Source organism: Ictalurus furcatus, chromosome 9 (assembly GCF_023375685.1).
Source record: "Ictalurus furcatus strain D&B chromosome 9, Billie_1.0, whole genome shotgun sequence".
Classification (NCBI taxonomy): domain Eukaryota; kingdom Metazoa; phylum Chordata; class Actinopteri; order Siluriformes; family Ictaluridae; genus Ictalurus; species Ictalurus furcatus.
In genome coordinates this window covers 19,369,243-19,393,274 of record NC_071263.1, presented here as the reverse complement: position 1 = coordinate 19,393,274, position 24,032 = coordinate 19,369,243, and the positions used below count along the sequence as shown (strand labels likewise).

The 24,032-nt window shown below is 35.8% G+C and overlaps 1 protein-coding gene across 4 annotated transcripts in view; it reads right to left on the bottom strand.

Moving 5' to 3' along the window:
- LOC128612234 (1-phosphatidylinositol 4,5-bisphosphate phosphodiesterase beta-4) overlaps positions 1-24,032 on the bottom strand; it is a 45,526-nt gene that overhangs the window by 8,841 nt on the left and 12,653 nt on the right. For all 4 annotated transcript variants that reach the window (XR_008386706.1, XM_053632172.1, XM_053632171.1 and 1 more), the window contains 27 exons: positions 22,787-22,867; positions 22,583-22,642; positions 19,427-19,570; positions 18,670-18,749; positions 18,376-18,429; positions 18,103-18,184; positions 17,729-17,829; positions 17,308-17,365; positions 16,847-16,955; positions 16,372-16,582; positions 15,166-15,259; positions 14,927-15,006; positions 14,118-14,202; positions 13,940-14,030; positions 13,679-13,768; positions 13,321-13,418; positions 12,686-12,830; positions 11,165-11,249; positions 8,405-8,529; positions 7,446-7,497; positions 6,075-6,177; positions 5,476-5,640; positions 4,947-5,151; positions 4,591-4,679; positions 2,484-2,625; positions 846-904; positions 151-216 (listed from right to left, as the gene is read on the bottom strand). Coding sequence is in view for 3 of the 4 variants with exons in the window: in XM_053632172.1 (XP_053488147.1) it covers positions 151-216; positions 846-904; positions 2,484-2,625; positions 4,591-4,679; positions 4,947-5,151; positions 5,476-5,640; positions 6,075-6,177; positions 7,446-7,497; positions 8,405-8,529; positions 11,165-11,249; positions 12,686-12,830; positions 13,321-13,418; positions 13,679-13,768; positions 13,940-14,030; positions 14,118-14,202; positions 14,927-15,006; positions 15,166-15,259; positions 16,372-16,582; positions 16,847-16,955; positions 17,308-17,365; positions 17,729-17,829; positions 18,103-18,184; positions 18,376-18,429; positions 18,670-18,749; positions 19,427-19,570; positions 22,583-22,642; positions 22,787-22,867 (2,754 nt within the window). In the remaining variant the exon portion in view is untranslated. The remainder of the gene's footprint in view (positions 1-150; positions 217-845; positions 905-2,483; positions 2,626-4,590; positions 4,680-4,946; positions 5,152-5,475; positions 5,641-6,074; positions 6,178-7,445; positions 7,498-8,404; positions 8,530-11,164; positions 11,250-12,685; positions 12,831-13,320; positions 13,419-13,678; positions 13,769-13,939; positions 14,031-14,117; positions 14,203-14,926; positions 15,007-15,165; positions 15,260-16,371; positions 16,583-16,846; positions 16,956-17,307; positions 17,366-17,728; positions 17,830-18,102; positions 18,185-18,375; positions 18,430-18,669; positions 18,750-19,426; positions 19,571-22,582; positions 22,643-22,786; positions 22,868-24,032) is intronic.

The window sequence follows — 24,032 nt, the reverse complement described above, 5'->3', positions numbered from 1 at the left end:
TCTGGCTCATGCTCCTGATACAACATCTTGTGAGCTTCTATTACAAAGCAAGCACAACGTGTCCAAAATCCACCCATAATACAATTACCACAAGTGTGTGTGTGTGGGGGAGGGCAGGTGTTGGGGGCGGAATTCAAGGTCTTTAGTCACCTCTGAATGCTTTTTCTTCAATGCATTAAGATCCTTCAGCTGCTTTTTTACTAGTTTTATATATGCCTGAAATTTAAAAGGAAAGAAAAAAACAACAATGCAGTGCATTTATATAAAATAAAACAAAATGAACCCACTACTGCATGAATTATTACATTTAAAATAAAAAAATAGCTCAAGTAATAATAATAATAAAAAACAATAAAAAATTTAGGGGTAGTCACCATATGCCAACAGTGTGCAACAGTGTTCCATTATCACATGTTGTTGCCATATGGCAACAATTAAATTTTACCATTTAACAAAGTACTAAAAATATTTAAACTTGTTTAAATGACAATAAATAAATGTGAACTTCCCAGATGGTGTTTAAATTTTTTTCCTTTAAGCAGTTTTGCCTAAATATCATTTAAAAAAAAAAGATCAAATTTTGAGCACCCTCCAAGAATGATCTTCACCATGCCATGTGATTGCAGAAAAGGAAGTGCAACTTCCTGGTCATCTGACAATGGCATTTTTTGTTATGCCAATGTTTGTAAAGCCCCCCTTTTCCAGTTACATAGGAAAATAGTTTTGTATTATTGCCTATCAAAAAATTGGAGATAAATGAATTGTTGTCATATGGCAACACCATGCAGTAAAGGGTTTAGAAGCAAGCAGTCAGTCCCACTAGAGAAAAATTTATTTTTGTGTACCTTCATCTGTTTCAGGTCATCAATGGTAACTTGAGGCATGTTTAATGGTTTAGGAGACACTGTTAACACATAAATAAAAAATTAAAACTTAAGTGCATGTAAAACTATACTTAAGGTGTCTACAGATAAACTTAGTATACATTTATTAATTATTCAAGGCCTCCTGAAATGTAGCCCATAATTCACACACCATTAAAGTGTATAAATAGTAGAGAATGAGATTCCATATTCAGTAAGCTTCCGTATCATAGGTAGACAGCTTTCAACCAGTAAGATCATTTTACTCTTTTCTTCAGCCTGAATTTTCCCACAGGAATACATCTCTGTGTATGCAAGCTGAAATGTTGGCCGCAGTTTAACATGGATCCCTGACCTTGAGTTAGTGACCTGGATTATTCAGTGGATATCTGCTGTCATGTCAAACTTCTTCAAAACATTAAATTAGTTGAATCTGCCATTCAACCTTAACTTGGATAGACCCCTATAATAGTAAGGTCATGGATTATATTAAGAAAAAAGTAAATAAAAAAAAGTCAAAGGGAACAAAAGCAAAAAATACAGATTGAAGTAAGGTTAGAGGTAGAAAGAGAAAGTGTATGTGTTTTAGAAAAGCAGGGAGAATAAGTGGATAGAGGCAGATAAAGACAGAGAGAGAAAAAAGAAAGAAACAGAAAGTTTTCAAAACAAATTTAACAACACAAGAAAAAAAAGACAAAACACCTAAAAGCTTTAAATTGATGACAATTTAATGTACACACTCCAGCCACTTTAATAGGAACACGTGCATACCTGTTTATTCACGCAATTATCCAATCACATTGCAATGGCACAATTCATAAAAGGCATATACAACTAAATAGTTGAAGACTGCAAAAAGACCAGGCAAAGTTTTTCTTATTTACAACTGTCCAGATTAGATGAACCTAGGTGTTCTTGACTATCAGGAGTGGAACTTGAGGTCTTCATCTGTTTTTGCTCATCCTCCTCAAAGTTCAATGTGTTGTACATTCTGAGATGGTTTTCTGCTCAGCACAGTTGTAAAGAGTGCTTATTTGCATTACCATAGCCTTCCTGTCAGCTCGGAGCAGTCTAGTAATTTTCCTCTGACCTCTCTCATTTCTGCCTGCAGAACTGTGGCTCACTGACCTTTGTTTTATTTATTTATTTTGTTTGTTTGTTTTATACCATTCTGTGTAAACTCTGGAGTCTGTTGTTCATGAAAGTCCCATGACATCAGTAGTTTCTGAAATACTGAAACCAGCCATCTGGCACCAACAACAATGCAAACCAATATAAGTCACTGAGATCACATTTTTGCCTATTCTAATTTTTGATTTACTGAGCATTTACTGAAGCTCTTGACCTGTACCTGAATGATTTTATGTGTTGCACTGCACTGCTGATAGATGACTGGCTGACTACATAAATGCATGAATGAGCATGTGTACAGGTGTTCCCAATAAAGTGGCCTGTGATTGTATATTAAGGCATATAATGGTTAAAATGTATTTTTGGCTTGATTAAGACTTTAAGGACCTACAGAACAGAGACCCTGTGCACCATACAATGAAACACAAGTAAATGCCTGCTGATGCAATTCTGAAAGTAGAAACAGTAGTAGAAATGTAGAAATTGTACCACTTCTTGAGGAAACGCTCGGATTCTGTACTGATGCAGCGTGTCGCTCAGACATTTTCTGAGGTGACACAGCTTTGGGATGATTTGTCTTTCCTCTCTTAGTTGTCTTTGGGCTGTCATTTGGCACCTCAGCTATCTCCCACTGCACACACAAACACAGGAAACAGTCTCATGAATGATTACACTTGTAGCAAAGACAGTTTTAAATCCTGATCACGTCATCATAAACTGACTTCATTCAAGAGTATGTTTTAATGGAACTCAATGACAGTCTTTAGTATTTGTATGCCAAACGCTGCACATGAAGCATAATGACTGAGGTTGAAATGCAAAATATCAGCTTTATTTTGCGTTGTAGACTATTTACATATGCATTGAGAATAATACCGGATCCACAGTTTTATTTACAGTATTACACATTCAGAGAATCATACACCTATTGAAGTAATTAACTTAATGATGCAACTGCATAATAATTGCTATTGATTTAGCGAAGTCTGATTCAGCATCATAATGACCTGCTTTAGAGGCATCAACACCTCTTCTTGTGGTCACAACAGCAAATTCACAGGTAAATACCACACACAGAATAAACATATTACTTATATATTAAGAAACTTTGGTGAAAACTTTAGCCTAGACAGGGTCACGGTGGCCCTGGAGCCTATCTCAGGAACAATAAATGCAAGGCAGGAAACACCTTGGATAGGACATTAGTATATTGCAAAACTATACACTCATTCATAACTAAAGGCAATTTAGCATAGCCAATCCACCCACTGGCATGTTTTTTTAGGAGGTGGAAGTAAACCAGAGAACCCAGAGAACCCATGGACACAGGGAGAATACGTTTTAAAAAATAAATAAACAAATAAATCCTCTCACAATCCAACTGGATCGAAGAACACAACTCTATCTGCGGTATCACAGTGCCTGAAATGGGGGACCGTGATTAAAATGGGAGGTAACAAGTCCATGTTAGACACTCTACAAACCAGTCCCTCCAGGATTTCACGATTTTGCGATTGCAGTAATTAACGCAAAACCAAGCAACTCCACAATATTCAGAGGAGCTTGCAATTTTTTAAAATTACAGCAGATTTGGGCCAAGATGCGTCATGTGACATTATCACAATGCAGATTCAGCCAGAGCCCTATTTGATTCACGTACGTCGACATAAGTAGAGCTAAAAGGTCTCATTTACCAACAAACATGACTGCGAATTAGCCAATTCAACTATTTTTCTGCAACAAAAAAAGTTGCAGAAAAATCAAACATTTTTGACCACAACAATCACACAAAAAAAAAACCCTCAGCGAAATCCTTTACTGACTGACATACCATCTATATAATGTCATGAACCGTCGTTTGTCAACGGCATCAAATGATACCTAGCTTACAATCAAGGAATAAGATAGATCAAGAGTTCACATGAACTAAATTTATTATTGCAAAAGGTACAGAGATGAGTTGATAGTGTATAGATTTTATCGAATAAATTTCAGCAACTCCTAAAAAACAAAAAAAAAGATAAAGGATGGATGATAATCTAGAGAATGTGTATAGATTAACAACAACAAACTGCTGCCTTAATGTTTAGAGCCAGTTTACAGGCTGGTCACATGACAGGTCATTGAGTGTCGTGTCCACAGTACATTTTCCAAATAAAGGTAACAAGTGCTGTAATTCCTACAAGTATCACCCAATATAGAATTAAATATAATCACAGCTACTTACTGTTTCGTTTAAAATCCAATGTGCTAGAGTATTGAGGCAATATAACAAATAACGTATCATTTTATAATTGAGAATGCTGTAATTGCTCAATTATATAGAGACTGCACAATGTGTACTGTCTGAGAAATAAATAATTTCTTCTTGATTAGGGTGGATATGTGCAAAAACATAATACTGCGCTCTATTCTTGAAAAATACACTTGGATATTTCATTAATTCTGACACTGATTGCCTCTATAGTACAAAAAAAATAAAATAAAACTGACACTGGTCTTATTTTGTTAAGCATCAAAAAGTGCACCATATATAGAGAGTAATAATTAATAAGCATGGCTGAAGTCTGGAAGCAGTATTCATGGAGATGCTCACCGTCTCAATGCCCATGGCTCTCATTTGGTCTGTTCTCTTTTCACAAATGGATAAGAACTTTTTCGGGTCAGAAAGAGCATCCACAATGGCTACAAAAAAAAAAAGAAACCTCTGTAAAATTGCACACCTGACACTTTTTTAAATATAAATATAAATAAATATAAATATAAATAAATAAATAAATATAAAAAATATATTATTAGAGCTAATTAATAACACATGGTTTCTGTGATTAGTGTTAATTAAACATTAGCAATAAGAAGTGTTCCGGGGTGAATCTGTTTCCTGAATTTTTAAATCAACTCCTTAAAAGTTAGCAATGGTCACTCTAAGACTATTTGTGAAGCTGAAATTACCTCCAAATCCATCAGGCACATATGTTTTGAGGATGATGTTGCAGAAGATGGTGGGTAAGGAAAGGGGATTGTTGCCCTCATTTCGTAGGGAGATATGTCTGTAGCCAGCCTGCAGACCGTCCAAGGGGAGAATCCTCTGACCAATCAGCTTATTGTTGTCATCATACACCGCTATTCTAAGCACTGCAAGGTCCGGAAGGATTACCTTTGGGTAGGTGGAAGGTATATTATTCACACTGTGTGTGTGTGTGTGTGTGTGTGCGCACGCACGCACGCATGAGGAATTTCAGTGATAAGCAGAAATTCAACGTGCAGTGGAGCAAAGATATGAGGACAGCGAGTCAGAGTGGCATGCCAACACACACGGGTGCTTTTCTGCCTGTAGTTTTGAAGCATTCTGAGATTAAGTTTAATGATAACATAAAGATTTAAAATAAAGAAGTACCAGCCTGAGACTACAGTATGTGAATAAGAGATGGCCAAAAAACCCCACAGCATTACTATGCAATAAATCTACAACAGAGATTACCTTTCTAAAAACAAACGGTTCCTCATTGTATACAGGGTTTAGACCATTGTTCATCACCATCCTTGTGCGAAACTCCTTGCGAATGGTGTCTGTGGGCAGGCCATACATATCCACCTCCACATATGTGCCAATCTTCTTGTCAGACAAAAACTGGCCTGAAATTACCTACATCATTAAATAAATGATAAAAAGGAATGAATTATTTTCAGCCATTTGATGAAGATTGAGCTGGTTAAGGCTTCACACTAGAAGCTAAAAATTCAGCGGTTATAACTGAAGCTAAAAGAATATGACACTTGGATGCAGAGGATTGCAGGTACTTTCATGTCTTTGCTGGAAAATCTGACTCTTTCATTTCTTTCCTCTAAAATCTGACTCTTTCATGCCTTTCCTCTAAAATCTGACTCTTTCATGTCTTTCCTCTAAAATCTGACACTTTCATGTCTTTTCTCTAAACTCGGTCATCATGAACCTATGCAATTCAGCCCAACAAGACATCCTTGTTTTGCCTAGTCAAAACTTTTTTTTGAAATTTTATTAATCTGCCCCGAATAAGCAAAGATTTAAAATCAAAATACATATATAAAAAAGTGATGAACCTGGACACTGCAAGTTGCTGCAATCACTCCATCCACAGGGGTCTCTGAGAAAGGGTCAAACGTGCGGTCTGGCCGACGCATGAAATCTGGCTTCAGCAAATAACTGCAAGGACAAAACATTATGCAAGCTGTCAAAAGCTAGTTTATTTCCTTTATAGTCCAATTGAGCCAATACTTCTAGTCCCCTTTAAGCAATGACCGCTTTAATTAATCCACCCTAGTCTCATATCCAATATATTGTATAACACTTACAGATGTGAAACACTTACAGATATTATACTACGTTGCCTTGATAAATGTGTTAATATGTTCAGAATTTTACACTACCAGGAGAGTGAACCTTATGCAATCCTATTTTGTATTTAATTCGTAGCAAATAACCCTAATTGATTATGTGCTTTTAAGGAGCTTGTCTACTATCCAGTGTATACTCTCTATATTAGAAATATGTACATCACCCTCACCTAATGAGGACAATGTGAAATTCAATACAAACCTCTAGCTTTATGTATTATGTATACTATTCCATGTCAAGAACATTAATAACACATTCATGTTAATCATAACTTGTCTGGTTGAAACCTAACCCCTAAATATTAATCAAGATTCACCACCAATATTTCCCCTTTACTGGAACTAAGGGGCCCAAACCTGTTGACGGTTGGAGGTTATTATAAAAGCAACAGGGAACTAAATCTACAGGGTGTCCCAAAAGTCTCCATACATAGGGGAAAATTAACACTTTTTAGCTAAACGTCTTCCAAAATTTGTCATACTTAATTTAGACGTTATTTTTATAGACAGCCTTTAAGAATACCTTTGACAAAAGAAAAACCATGTTGAAATCGTTCTCATGGCTGGATTGGGAAGCTGTCATAAGGGTGCGATGGACTTTAACACGAAACATGGCAAGCACATTATACACAACACTGTTACCAAACTTATTAACAAATTCAAAAAGTCTGGAAGTGTTGCGGACCAACCGAGAAGTGGACGTCCACAAACATCCACTGACCGATGTGGTGCTGGAAAACCTACTCCACTATATATGGAGACGTTTGGGACATCCTGTATAATGTGTCTACATATTTTTGGCAATACAATGTATGTTTTTGATGACTGCATTTCAATTACAATTACAGTACAGTACTGACCTCATAATAGATAAGAAACCATACATTTCTATCTACAGGGTTTAATTTAATAAATCTGTTGTATACATGACTTAATGAAATTACAAAGTAAAAGTAAAAATATATTTTAGGCCACTGAATATAAACAGAGCAAAACAGGAGTTACTCAAACTCCAAAATAATTCTCTTTACATTCAACAAATGTTGTAATATTAACAGTAATGCGATGTTCACATACCCACATGACCCATTGTACTCAAACTTTCCTTGGTTCAACTGCATTGCCAAATCTAAAAAAATAAAAAGGCAGATGGTAAGAAGAAGAAAAGCCTTTGTTTGGTACAATGTCACATATACATTACAGTACAGTGAAATTCTTTTCTTTGCATATCCCAGCTTGTTAGGATGTTGTACCAAATACAAACAAATAAAACTCTTTAAATCTGATACAATGTTTTTAAAACAGTAATGTGACATGATGTATTTGGACATAGGACATTGGCTTCCTTTAACTCAAGAGTTTCACATTTTGATTTAACTCAGACTTTGTGACATTTCCAGTGATTTCCCAAAACCGATTACTTCCTGACTCTCAAACACAGTCTGACATATTAGGTCTCAGAACACTGCAGTAGTACAAACAGGTTTCTGATTGCTGAGCACATTCATCTGGGCTTCAGCTACGCACTGGGCTTCTGAAGAAACTCACAAATGTGACTGCTCCAGATGTCTTGGAATGACATAAAGGTTTCTAGAGTGAGCGCTTGTGAATATTCAAAAGGATGGCTTCTCCACAAACCACTGTGTCACTGACTAGTAATGTGTGGCAGAGCAATTACACGTTCACAATAAACTGTATATGAAAACAACACTCTAGGATCACAGATTTGACCAAAACAATAACTGCAATATTTAAGTGATGCTATAGAGGTTTTGGCTGATTAAATAGAGAAATGCAAAAATGAATTATGTATTTTCCAAATTAAATTTTTGGAAATTAACCAGACTGTTATCCCTTTGCCACTATATACTCTACATATTTAACAATGTTGTACAATCGCAGTAAGCCCAAAACATTGCAGCAGTCAGTCCCATTCTGGCATGCTGTGGAAAATAATGGAAGTGGTTTTACATCTCTGACTGTATGTGTACAGAGGGGGTTGTTACAGCAAGTTACAGCGGTGCCATTTACATTACCTGGGGTCTGGAAGTTCAGAGCTACCATCTGGCAGCCGGCATTCCAGAATATCTGAGGCATATAATTACTAGAGTCCACTCTGCCTCCTTTGGGGTAGATCCGACTCATCTGGCGCTTGTTGTAACTGTGGATCTCAGTCAGGGTAAAACATGAAGGTTTTGCAAAATTTAAGTAGAATCTGTGGATTGTTTGTAGATCAAAACACTTTGAAAAAGAAAGTAAATGCCACAGGGCACATTCACTAAAGGCTTGTTTTTATAGACCACAAGCATCCTCGCTTTAAATCCATATTTTTGAACTAGAGTAGAACTTGTTTAGAAATGGTCCTTCATTCTCTTGTATGCTTTTCTTACACGCTTTAGAGGATGACGGGCATTTATTCGGTTATAATATTTCTCTATTCCAATGACCAAAAAAAATCATTGTGTCTTTCATTTCCTCTTCAATAATTTAAAAAGCTTTAGACAGACAAACAACCCTTGAAGTAAATGAGTTGTCTCATTTATATAACAAGTGAGCACTTACTATTCACTGAGCACTGTTGCCTCTTGGCAATATGATAATATATTTCAAGGCACAAGCAAAATTCGTAAACAGTCAGATGTGTAGACTTAAATCAAAGGAAACCCAAAGGAATATTTTCTTCACAGTACACTAAACCCTATGCAGACAGCCATATTCAAGATCATTTACTGAATATTTTGATTATTTTTTATTTAAACTACCAAGTTATATTAGGACAAGAGAACTCCCTTGAGTTTTCATCATCTCCAAAGGGAACTTAAGTTTCACATAAAACCAACTCATGAGTCATTCATACACAACTGTCTTTTAAGAAATAGACAACATGGATCTACCATAAAGAGAACACCGAACAACTATGGTGTGCATAGCAGGGTTGCAAGGAGAAAGCCACTGCTCTCCAAAAATATCATTGCTGCCCATCTGCAGTTTTATAAACATCATGTGGGTAAGCCAGAAGGCTACTGGAACAATATTTTGTGGATTGATGAGACCAAAATAAAATTTGTTGGTTTAAATGAGAAGGGTTATATTTGGAGAAAACACTGAATTCCAGTACAAGATGCTTATCCTATCTGTGACACATGGTGATGGTAGTATCACTGTGCATATGTAAATGTGATCAATAAAGACTCATTATGGTTTGGGTATGCTTTGCTGCATCTGAACCAGGACAGCTTGCCATCATTGATGGAACAATGAATTCTGAATTATACCAGCAAATTCTAAAAGAAAATGTCAGGACATCTGTCCATGAACTGAATTTCAAGAATCACGCATCAAGAGAACAACTCTAAGCACACAAGTTGTAGTACCAAAGAATGGTTAATGAAGAATAAAGTTAATGTTTTGGAATGGCCAAGTCAAAGTCCTGACCTTGATCCAACAGAAATGTTGTGGAAGGACGTGAATCAAGCAGTTCATGTGAGGAAATCCACCAACATCCCAGAGCTGAAGCTGTTCTGTACTGAGGAATGGGCTAAAATTCCTCTAAGACGATGTGCAGGACTGATCAACAGCTGCCAAAAATGTTTAGTTGCAGTTATTGCTGCACAAGGGGGCCAAACCAGATACTGAAAGCAAAGGTTCACAAACTTTTGCCACTCACTGATATGTAATATCGGATCATTTTCCTCCATAAATAAATGACCAAGTATAATATTTGTATCTCATTTGTTTAATTTGTTTAATTTATTTAATTGGACTTGTGATGTGATGATGTTTTAGGTCATATTTATGCAGATATATAGAAAATTCTAAAAGGGGTCACAAACTTTCAAACACCACTGTATTTCAAATCCATGTGATGGAACGTGCTTTGTAAATCTTTGCTGTAAATTTACAGTAGCAGTTCAACAGTATTAACCCATTGTTTTTAAATACAAAACTTTACTGTTAATAAAACAGAAAATCTGTTAAATTACATACAAATTATGGTTGTCTAACAGAACTATCATGTTTTTCTCAAACGCAACAATTTACGCTAATTAAACACCCAAATATCTTAAATAACAGTATTTTGCAGTATGTACTGCATTAAGGAAGAAAAAAACACACCTGACCAAAATTGAACAAGTGAGAGGGATCCTTTTTTCGTTATCCGTCTCAATTTGACTGTTTATTTGGTGAGTAGCAGTTGTATTTAATTATTCAATTAATCAGTTGCTGAAAAGCTCATCATGCTGCTGATCATTCTAAGTACTAGCCTACTGACAACTGACTCACTGACTTTTTGTTGAGCCAATTATAGTCAAGATTGATTTTCAATTATGTTTTCTTGTCATGTCTGTGGCCATCAATCTAGTACCATAGTGGTCTATGTGAGATATACCACAGTTCACAGCAGGGCACTTATTGGCCATCATTACAATAAAAGGAATCTCCCCCTCAAGTCTGTACTGTAGACTTTGGCAACAGTAAAACACTTGACACTTCTGCTGCCAGTTGTTTACTGTTTTTTACAGGGGAAATTTTAGAGTGTGATTAAGGATGTTTAGGAAATATTCTCAAAGCTGTCTCTTGCTAAACAGAACAGAAAAGTGAGTTCTGAAATAAATACATCCAGCTGACCAGTGGTTGTCCAACTCTTGTGGTGTGGGGGACTGTCTATTTTGGCTTAAGAGGTTTAATTAAAAACGGTTTTCATTATACCCTTGAAACCACAATTTCCACAAATTGCTACTCCATGACGATCATTTGAGGACAAGTTGTTGGGGGGAAAAAAATGGCAAGGATACTTGACAAATTCAATAGCGTTGGTCCGTAAGTATCCCAATCCTACTGACTCGTTGAAGGAAGACATGTTGTGGTGGATGTTCTTTTCTGCAGAAACAGATATGAACAAGTATAGCTTCAGGGTACAATATTAATACTAATAACTGTGTTAAACAAATAAAAACAATTTATTCTTAACAATATTCCTAATGAAGCTTTGCACACATTTTGGCATCTTCTAGACCAGCTTCATGAGGGAGCTTCAACCAGGAGGCTTCCCTTCAAATTGAAAATGAGCACTTGGCTGTTCTCCTAAGTTCTAAATGAAATCTCCTTGTTTGGGAAAACTATTTAATTATAAGAAAAACTATTTGTTTTCTGTAATACTTGTGATAAATGATACACGTACCTGTAATAAATGTGTATATTTAACTTTACTGCATATTAACTTCACTACTTACATTTATCTTGAATGTTTAGAACATTGATTATATATTATTAACATATACTAATTTCCATCAGAAGTTATATGATTTGTTTAATGAAATAAAACTGTGTGCAATTAAATTGTTGCGTGATCTCAATATAAATACACCTGCTCATGACACAGATGCCAGAGATTGTCCTAGATAAGCCTCAGAGCTATCAAAACAAGTCCTTTGCAATGTTCTGTAAAAGTATCAATCAGGGTTTGGCTATAAAAAAAGGAGCAAAATTATTTTAAAAATGTATAATTGTGCCATTCCTCAAACATCAGTGAATAGGTAAAGCTGTAATTCGTCAGAGAAGTAACCAAGAGTAACTCTGAAGCTGGGCTTTATATAATTATATAAAGAAATTAGCTGCTATGCCAAAAGGCATGCTGGAGACCTAGAAAATATGTGGAAAAGGTTCTCTGGTCTCAAAAGATGAAAACTGAACTTTTTGTCCTTGGCACCAAGTGCTACAGTTGGCAGAAACACTACTTATCACCCTGAGAACACCATCCGCTGTGAAGCATAGTGGTAGTAGCATAATATTCCAAGAGTACTTTTTATCCACAGGAACTAGGAAACTGGTCAGGGTTGATGGGCAAATGGATACAGCCAAATACAGGGCAGTCCTAGAAGAAAACCTGTTCCAGTCCAGCAAGAGACTTGAGACTGGGTCGTATGTTTACCTTCTAACAGGACAATAACACAAACCAAACTATCAAAACTACTCTAGAATGATTCAGAACCAAGAATCTGAATGTGTTCAGCAAACTTGCCTAAATTAATCTAAATGAATGGGCAGGAATATCAGGATCCAAATATGCAAAGCTGACCACAAAGGAGGTAATAATGTTTTGCACCTTTAAATGTTAGACACATTAAGTTATAATTTTAATTTCAGGTTTCAACACGACACAATGTGAATACTATATTGTATTTAATACTAATTTAATACTAATTACACACACACATGCAGAGAGAGAGAGAGAGAGAGAGAGAGAGAGAGAGAGAGAGAAAAAACAACATGGCATAAATTCCTACTATATAATATATAATAATGCAAAAACTTGCCTTCAGCTTCGTCAAATCCTAGGAATTTCACAGCCTGAGCATAGTTTATAATGCTGGACAGATAGGGGTGAATATTAGTGGTTGCTGCAACATATGTGTAAGACTGGATCAAAGCTTGCTCATCAGCCACATTTGTTTCACCAGCCTGCATGGAGAGAATGGAATTCAGATTCAGTAGCAAGAGGCATAAATGAATTAAATGTCAAAAATGAAACAAAAGCATGCTAATCTTTGACACAACAAGGAAAATGAAACAAGAAACACAAACAAAGTGCATTTGGCCTTCAGTGCACATTAAACCCTATTAATGTTGATATTTCAACAGACAGGCTTGAAAGCAGAGTGAGTATAGAGAGTCAAGATCTTATCTGAGTGTTTCCAGTTTGTTAGCATTGATAAAAGATGTTGAACTGACAGTTCAAAAGTATTATAGTAGACAATTTCAATGTTCAAGTGGAAATTTTTTATTATTTTGAGTACTGTTTACTGTATAGAATAACTTTGGGCATTATTTGTAAAAAAAAAATAATAATAAATAAATAAATAAAAATAAGTTGACTCAAATGAAAAATTGAAGTTGGCACAAATTGAAAAAAACAAAACAAAACCCATATACAAAAGAAATGCAGGACAACCTTTCTTGCCCCAAGCATATTTCCTTCACTATTATTCGTCTGGCTAATGACGAGGCTTCCACATATCCGTTCTGGGTGAGCCTCATCCGCAAGCTCTGCTACACACATAAAAAGATAACAGAAATATTTTCTCCATTAAATGAAGCCATCAAATACGTTTATTCATTAGCACTACACAGGAGGCTTCTTTGTTCTCAAAGGAAACCAACAGGGAGGCTTAACATTTTAACATACCATTATATTTCAGCAAATTACATTTAAGCAAATGGTCTTACAGCATCTAGGAATGGCCAAGTGTACTTTATAATGAGAGTGTGTGCTATGCATTTAAACAGCTGGAGAACCAGCACTTTCCCACCAGAGCCAGGATCTTCCTCATTCTCATCCTCTGACATAATAGTGTTTGTCTCTCCAGCTTCCATATGCTTCCTGAAGTGATCCAGTTGCTCTACCAAACAGCAAATCATACTTATGTCACTAGAAAGATCATTGCAAAACATCAGCTAAAAAAATGCAAAAATGTTTTGGATAGCTACAATATGAATGTGCGTTAATAAATAATTGATTATTATTTATTACATTATATAGTGCATTTTTCCAACAAAAAATATGCACATACTCTTTTCAACTTCAGGTTTTAATCTTCTGTTCTTAATGAGGATTTTTCCTTTAAGAACATTCGGTGAAGGCAAAGACTGTCCAGGCACCATCTAAATGGTTAAAAAAAAAAAAAAACCTCTTCTAAAGAAGGCCATTAAACATAATTACAAATCATCACGCTTCATTAAAACACATACTGGGAAATCTTCTAAAGGTTGCTTGAGGAGCAAATCTCCAAAAATGTCCTCACAGTATCGGGCCAACTTATACTGTTGATGCCTCCTATAAAACATGAATGAAAAAATGTTTTATAAATCAAACATAGTAAATAAATTTCAAAAGTGAGTTTCAGGTATGAATGTGGACATACAAATATATACACAAATATCTTTATCTAAATGTAAATACATTGAGATATACACTCCTGCACTACTGCTTATTCTTGCAATCATCTAATCAGCCAATCATGTAGCAGTAGTGCAACACAAAACAAAAAAATATAATGCATTATGCAGGTCAAGAGATTCAGTTAATGCTCAAACATCATGTAGAAATGCAGAAAAATTTGATCTCCGTGACTTTGACCTCATGTTCATTGGCAGACAGGCTGGTTTGAGTATTTCAGAAATTGCTGATCTTCTGGGATTTTCACACACAACAGTCTCTAGAGTTTACAAAGACTGGTGCAAAAAAAAAAAAACATCCAGTGAGAGGCAATTCTGAGGGCAAAAACACCTTAATGATGAGAAAGGTCAGAGCTGAAGGAACGCTACAGTAACTCATATAACTACTCTTTACAACTGCCTTGATCAGCATCCAGGTACAGGTTGAACCTTGAGACAGATGGGTTACCACAACAGAAGACCAAACTGGGTTCTATTTCTGAGGCTTCAGACTACAATATCACCTCAACTGGACTTTGCTCATCAACCGGCCATTTCTGTCCGCAGAACCGCGGAGATGCTTTTCTGATCTCTTTATTTTTAGACATAAAACATATACGTACGAGCAGTGGTTCTCAAAGGAGAGAATCACAGAGTATTCGGAAGACACAAATGCAGTTTCTTTGATGGCCTGAATGACCTCCTGGAAAAAGCATTTCATATGTTTTGAATTAGAACGTAGTTCCAAAATTGACAATCATAGTCTTTCAAAGAATCTATGACAAGCGCTTATGCGATTTTCTGTACTATTAAAAAAAAAAGGCAATATCGTAAATAATCACTTGAATACGTAGCTACTCACCTTGAAAAGCACATCTGTGCACATGGCCTTGCCATGAGTAATAATGGGTTCTTGGTCCTCTCCCTTTCCATCCCAGCAGTCCAGCTCCACACACCTGCAGTGAAAAGAGAAGCAGTTCAATATGTGCACTGGCACCCTTTGAGTTGCAGTACCTCCCAAATGCTGACATCTGTTTAATGACTGCAACCAAATTAATAAATGATTAAATATCTAAACGCTGTCTTATAAAAGGTCTGTATCATTGGTGGACCAATACAGACCATGCATTGCACATTTTTCATTCCATTATACTGTTTCATTTAATGGTTGATTTTATTTCAGATATAAAAAGCAAACTTGGCTGTGGCAAATCTAAAACATTCTGACCCCAGAATTATTACAGGTTAAAAACACTCAGAGGGAAGTTGTTTACAAGTGATTACAAGTAATAGGTTAGCTTCTTTAAATAAATCAGTTTATTTCCGTTAGATTGAAGGCCTAATGTTCTCTGTAAAACAAGCCTTTCAGAATGAAGAATTACACAAGCCAGTACTTGTTCATGCTACTCTTGGAAAAGTTCAAATAAATCAAAACAAATTTTGTGGATTATTTAAAATCCAATTATTCCGTTTAAATTTGTCCGTGAAATGAATCATAGGCTATTTCGAATATTTTAGTTGATAATGTACTGTAGGTATCTGACACAAAAGTTTATTTAAAATAAATTGAAACATTAACATTACCCTGCTGATCTCAATTGTGCAATGATATAATATTAGGGCACAGAAACTGAATTTCAATGTTTGTAAAAGGGCTGAGCAATATGACAATATAATATAGATATTATTAAATAATAATACTACTACTAATAATAATAATGTCAATATTGTGACAAATTGCAATACATTACACTTCTCTATGATCTTGCATGTACTGTATTGTGATGATATTTTAGCAAACATTACATAAACTGATTTGAAGCAGTTGATATTGATGGTAAAATTTTAGACTCATTTTTAAAACATTAAAATTACAAAAGAAAAATACAGTTATAAATATTTTTTAATGCAACACTACTGTTTTACTGGCTGTTAGAAAATCTATGTATTGAGATACATAATTGTGTATCAAAAAAATATCTTATATGATATGTTATATGATATTTTTGGCACATCGCCCAGCCCTAGTTTCGGAGGCAGACAGTGAATTTCATATGTGATCGTGCACCTGCAGCCGGAGAGCAGGACCTGCCGGTACATCTCCACAGAAGATTTCCCTCCAAACTGCCTGCCAGTCAGGTACGTGTTGTGGGAGGAGCTGATGAAGTAGTGTGAAAGTGGGTGGTCCATCTCCTGATAGAGCTCCAGTCGGTCAAGAAACACTGGTGCGTTCTCATCAGACATCAGGTACCGACAAAACCCATCACAAGACATCACTCCTAAAGACCAGACAGTTTAGTTTGTGTGTACCAAAAACGTTACTAGGATAATGAGATAAAGAAATATCAAGGGAGATCTACTCAACAGTGGTCTACTGTTTAATGAGTGCTAATGAACTTCACAAGGGAAGAGATAAAAATGTTTGCTCAACCACTATCTGGAACTCAGTTATCAAGTTACACTCAATAATACCAAAGATTAATTATTAAGCTAGAAAAAAGCCTCGCATGTACTTACTGTACATGATTTATATCATCCTTTACCTTTCATTCTAAGCTTCTTGTCAGTCTCGTAAGTTTCTATGATTTGCCTTGCACGTTCGGGGTCATAAAATGGAAAAAGTATCTCATTAAGTCGAGGGTCCCGTTGGTTCTGTGTGGAAATAAGGGTTTTTGTTTTTACTGGAGTGGCTACAGAGATTCAGGCTGGCTGTGAATATCTATAATAATGCCATTTTAAAATGGAACCACATCAATCACACCACATGAAAGATAAAATAAAAAGGTATGCTTTATATGTACAGAATGTGCTTTAAAAATTGTAAGAATGTGTCAGAGAAAATGTTCAGAAATCAGTCAACAGTGTGAAAAGGGTACATTTGTGTCAGAATAGCAGCATTTATTTATTTATTTTAAAGAAGGAAGCAAAGTGGAAGAGTGTGATTTAACAACTTATGAAAAAGGAAGCCAAGGTGGGAGTAAGTTAATGTGTGAAAGCCTCTTACTTCATTCAAAAAGCTGACTAACTGGTCTATGTTTAAATAATCGCTCATATCTCCACAGCTGAAAAGATATCAGAGACAATATATTACACAATAAAACACTAACATCATTCCTGCTTATGAATATGAAAAGAAAAAAAAAAACACCTCAAAACCCTTGCCTTAACACACTTCCCCCCCCCCCCCCCCCAACGTTTTGTTTAATTGTTACAAGTTAATATTTAAAACTCTTGAGACAGAGAATGTGATGTGAGTTATTGAAGATTTTTGTAACAATAAAAGGCATTTGGTTATCTACATTGCCCCTTTGATTAATTAAAAACATATGGAAACTGAAGCCTGTTCTTTAAGTAACATGAATTGCAAATATGTTCGGACTACAGTACAGCTCATTTGAGTGGACTTTAAATTTTGGCCTACTCACAGTTTCTTAAACAGTGCTTCAATGTCAGTTCTGGGGCAAATCTTCTGAGTGAGGGAGTAAAACTTGTCAAAGGTGAAAATATCAGGCTCAATTTCATCATTCTGTAAGAAAACATCAAGAAAAAAAAAGGTAGAAGCTTATATATATATATATATATATATATATATATATATATATATATATATATATATATATATATATACACACACACACACACACACACATGTCTAGTTTGGTCTGGACTCGTAAAATAGGTTATACTGATCTAGTGATAACAGGTTTCATGTTAATTAATGCTGTCTGAAAATCAGTCTGAGTAGATCATGATTAAAAACCCAGCAAATAGCATTTTAGTGAACATTTTTCCACTTCACCTTTCCACTAGGCAGACCAAGGTCTTTTAGCGCCTGGAATATAACCTTCTCAGTTTTGCCAGAAGCAAAAGTTCTTGTTATGCTGTAGAGGGGGAAAAAAAAGTGCTATTACATCTGAAAATAACTTTGCTGGACGTTCAAATAAGCACAACTCTGGACAAATCACACTGACGCTTCTCAGTATGACCACTTCACAAGCAGCAGGACGCTCGCTACGCATGACTCATTTATTTGAAGCAGAAATCACATAATCAAATAGTTGTGCGTGTGTACCTTCTCACTGGGATTTTACCGCTCACATTGGTCAAAGATGACAGCTTCATCCAGCTACCGTGAGAACAAAGTCATTAAATAACAATCCAAAAACCATGTGAGCAAATAATTAGAAGTGTCAGAATCACATGTGATAATGTTTGATACAGAGCTGAGTGTGAAATCATAACTTTAAATGCGTTGCAGATTTATAAAATTATAATTACATCATACAATACATTTCAATCTCAAAAATTGTTTTGGTGACTTAATTACTTTGTTTGCTATGTTTGCCAGTGGCAGTCTGGTACTCACTGTTTCTTGAGACAGGTCATCGGGCACACATTGTTTGCACGGGTGTTGTGGATCAGTAACCGTAAGCTGTCAGTCCATTGCTGTGAACAGAGGCAGAGTGGAAATATATAGCTAAAATTAGCGTATGGCAAGAGAAAACTTCTCCAGCAAGTGCAATAGTGCAGTGAAAATGGCAGACAAGAAAATACGCAAATAAATAACCAACCAACCAGACACGCAGACAAATAAACACAAAGAAATATTGGGTCAAAATTGCCACATAATTCACAGAATATCCTAGATGTTTAAATATACAGAACACTTATTATTTATTTATTGATTTACATTTTCAATATCGTTTATTAGAAAGTTAAAAATAATATATATTCCAGGCAGATGAGGTTTCCATTTCAGATCTCCTTTTTGAGTTTTATGAGAACTATAAAAATTGTATTTATATTTCAAGGCTTGATAGGCTGCTTTGATATATATAATAAATGATGCCACAAACATTTCTAGACCGAGATATTTTTTCTTGCATTCTTCCCCCATTTCCTCCATCTCATCATTCTGAATAACAGTTTCATGAGGAAGCTATTTTTACTCAAAATACCAGAAGAGAGATGATGCCTCTTATAGTGCTTAAGTGTGAGGTCTTTAAATGTACTGGTACTCCAGTCAAGTACTCTTCCTTCCTAGAAAATGATTCTCAAGTGTACCGGGGTAAACAGATTACCTCAGGATGGATTTTATGACTTTCTGTGAGTGGTTAGGTTACCTTTGCAATGATAATGGTAGGTGCCACTATGTACATGAAGCTAAGGTTAACCAAGTCGGTGCCACTGCATATGCAGATGATCCTGCCCTCCAAGTCACTCTCAGACTTCCCTGTGGTCTCGATTGCTGACAGAATTTTTGGATCCTACAAAGGCAGAACACACATCATGCTGTGCTAAGGAAAAATTTATAATTACAATGCAGTAAATATATGAAATAAAAAAAATAATGATTTAGATCAGGGATGTCAAGCATATATCCTGCAGGCCATTACAGTCTCAAAAAAGGTTCTAATCATTTATAATCTGTGCCAGCTGCCATCAGACTCCACAATGCCACTTCCCAAAGGGCCTTGCCTCTTCAAATGAATGAATAACAGGACAGAATTCCTTCATATTCATATACATTGTATTTCATATCTCACCTCTTACTTGCTTTGGATATCTCCGTGAGGTTGTCTTTGGACTGTGTTTTTGTGAATATGTAGGATTTGTATATATGTGAAGAATGTCAAACTCTGTCGATTTATTATTTGTACACAATGCCTTCCTATTGTCCCGATGTCTTTTCTGCACCCAAAGCACTTTAACTGAAGCGAAAGTATTGCAAAAAGAGTCTCTGTTCTCTATTCCATTAGTCTCTATTCCACTACGCACAAGGGAGCAAAATAGAGCCAGCACACACACACACGATTATATATATATATATATATATATATATATATATATATATATATATATATATATATATATATATATATAAACATACACACACACACACACAAAGTCTGATCTTCACAACACATGTTTGTGGAAGTGTATCATAGCAAGAACAAAGGCGATTACTGAGGACCTAAGGACCAGTAAAAGAGTTGTTGATGCTCATCAGGCTAGAAAAGGTTATAAAACTATCTCTAAAGCATTTGGACTCCAACAATCCACAGTCAGACAGACTGTGTACAAATGGAGTAAATTTAAGACCATTGTTACCCTCCCCAGGAGTGATCAACCAACAAAGATCACTCCAAGAGCAAGATGTGTAATAGTCATGAAGATCAGCATGTATGTGATTCAGCTGTAAGCACAAGGCCACAGGCAATAATTACAGCCATGCTGATATTCAGTAGAACATAATTGTAAGTGTGATATTGCTTTTATATAACAGTTCTACAAACAAGAAATTAATATGGAGTAGCTGACATTTCAGGTACAGTATTTTCAAATATTTTGTTCGCTCCACCAGCAAAAAAAAAAGTTCCCAAATAAACCACAGCTGGATAGAACATTGCATGTTGCCATGCAACACACAGACTGACTGACAGCCCATAGTAAGTTTAGTAACAATGTAGTTTCAATTCAAGGAACTATTGCTAGAATTGAACACAGGCAAGCGGAGTGATACAAACAGTGAAATGTACCAGAGCTGCTATACAACAGTCGGTTCCATAAGTATTTGGACAGTGCCACAATTTCTGTAATTTTGCCTCTGTACACTACTACAGTGGATTTCAAATGACACAATCAACATGTTATTGAAGTGTAGACTTTTTGCTTTAATTCCAGATGTTTAATAAAATATTGCATTAAATATTTATGAATTACAGCCATTTTTTTGCAGAGCCCTCCATTTTCACAGGCTCAAAAGTAATCGGACAAACTTTTAATACTTGGAGGCAAATCTTTTGCAGTCAGTCACTGCCTGAAGTCTGGAACCCATGGACATTAAATGCAGAGTTTCCTCACTTGAGATGCTTTGCCAGACATTTACTGCAGCTGCCTTCAGTTGCTGCTTGTTTGTTTGTCTTTCTGCCTTCAGTTTTGTCTTCAGCAAGTGAAAAGCATGCTCAGTTGGGTTGAGGTCGGGTCATTGACTCGGCTATTTAAGAACATTCCATTTCTTTGCCTTAAGTAGCTCTGGGGTTGCTTTTCGGATATGTTTTTGGTCATTGTCCATCTGTACTGTGAAGCAATGTCCTTTCAGTTTTGTAGTATTTGACGGAATCTGAGCAGAAAGTATAGCTCTATACACTATACTACTTCTATCAGCAGTCATATCAATAAACACCAATGACCCAGTTCCATTGGCAGTGATATATGCCCATGCCATAATACTGCCTTCAGCAGGCTCAACAGATGATATGCTTTGGATCATGAGCCCTTCCTTCCTTCTCCATACTCTTCTCTTCCCATCATTCTGGTACAACTTAATCTTGGTTTTATCTGTCCAAAGAATCTTGTTTCAGAACTGGGCAGGCTTTTTTAAAGCAAAAAACTTTGCTTGTTTTCAAGCAAAGTCTAATCTGGCCTTTCTGTTATTGAGTGATACCAGTGGTTTACATCTTGAGGTAAACCATCTGTATTTACATTTATGAAGGCGTCTCTTGATTATAGACTTTGACAATGATACGCCTACCTGCTCAAGTGTTCTTGACTTGGCTAGATGTTGTGAAGGGGTTTTTCTTCATCAAGGAAAGAATTCTGTGATCATCCACTTTAGTCATCTTCCATAGTCGTTAGCGTTGCTGAGCTCACCAGTGCATTCCATCTTTTTAAGAATGTGCCAAATTGTTAATTTGGCCATTCCTAAAGTTTCTGCGATCTCTCTGATAGGTCTGTTTTGGTTTTTCAGCCTAATGATAGCCTCCTTCACTTCCATCGACACCTCTTTGGACTGCATATTGGAAGTTCCCATGAACAGCTACCAAATGCAAAATCAACACTTGGAATCAACTCCAGACATTTATCTCCTTAATTAGCCATGAAATCTGGCCATGAAACTGCTTATTAATCCATTGTCCAATTACTTTTGTGCCTATGAAAATGTAAGGACTTCAATATCACACCTTGATTGCTTCATTTCAAATCCACTGTGGTGGTGTACAGAGGTAAAAGTACAAAAATTGTGTTGCTGTCCAAATACTTATGGACACAACTGCAAATGGACCACAACTAAATGTTGTATAATGGACACTAAACTTTTTTTGTCCAGTCAATTAAACATTGGACTATGTGTAATGTGGCCCGTTACTGAAAATGGGTTTGACACCACGAATATAGATACTCTGTGCCATACCAGAATACAAACCAAAAGAAATGTGCTGAAACTTTTATTTAATCTATATTTTTGAGTGCATAGTCAGACACATTAATGACTTTACCTTAGGTACATTTGTGTTCCGTATACTGTTGATTAAGGAGCACTCCAGAACCTGACCTTCCTATAGGTGAAATAATAAACCATCAATATATAATGGGAAAGCAAGAAGCAGTACACAACAGCATTAAGTTCACACATTAGGTGGTTCTGCAGTCCAGAGAAGTTACTATGAAGTACTGTGTTAGTCTAACAGGAGTGCTAATACCTTTCCTTCACTTTTCCATGTGATGAAGAATGCAAAGGCATCCACTCTAAAAAAGCAGTGAGGCTCAAAGACAAATGGATCCTAGAGGGGGAAAAACAAATATGGAACAGAAACACTATTCAGACACTAAAGGGCAACTAATACATGTGATTAATCTATATATGGTGTTCTAAACCAAACAAATACTACAAACCTAAACACTGAAAACAACAGTATATCAGTAAAAAGGTAAATATGAACAATTATATAGTGAACAAACAGCAAACAGTAAGGTCTTTAAATCAAATAAACTGATAACTTAAAAATAACTTCTTAATTTGTTTCTGCTTATGTTTGACCATATTTGTCAAAATGTCCTCCTTCAGCTTTAAATGACAACCTTCAGCAGTTTAATTGCTGCATTCTAAACCTCTCGGCTGCTGAAAAAAATCAGTCTAAAAATAAAGATGGCACCATTTCTAAGATAAAATTCTCTGTGCATGTATCCTTCACTGCAACCTTAATATTCTACTCACGAGACAAGAGCTCCCTGCAAATCTTAAAACCTGAACAAAAATGTTTCCAACCCCTCCAAGGAGGAGGAACCATGCTTACAAGTGTACCGGCCTTTGTCATAGATAACATTTTCTTCCATATCTTCATTAACATCAATTAACAGTCATGTTTTGTGTTTCTGTTTTATCAGTAATCATTCTGGTGTTTTAATTAACTAATATAATGCTACATGAGAGACAGTGTATGCAATTTGTAAGTGATTTAGCTCATTATTTGATATAAAAGCTACTGCTGTTAAAAAAATCCCTGACCTGAGAAGCTAGTGAGTGGTTAAGAGTAAAAAACACAAACAGTGTGCTAGAAGTTATGATGTAGGATAATCCTGAATGCTGTCCCGATGCCTGCCAAGTTTGTTTAATTTGTTTTCCAATAGGACAGTCAGAGGAGAACATTTATAAAATGTTTAATAATTGTTCCTTGTTTAATACTAAAGTGAGATATGAAACTTTGATATGGATCCATAAAAATGTATCACTGACACATGCCAAATTGCATCTTATTGGGAATTTGTACTGGTTCCAGTGACATTTGTTTGACCTTGTTTCTGAGGTACTGTGGGAAACTCTTAAATGGGCAGTTTCTCAAGTCTAGGGAAAATAAACACAACAAAATAAGACAATATAAATTAGTAGATTAAAAGCTATCCCTAGAGTTCCTTCTATTGCACCAATGCAGTTTGGAAGATGTTTTG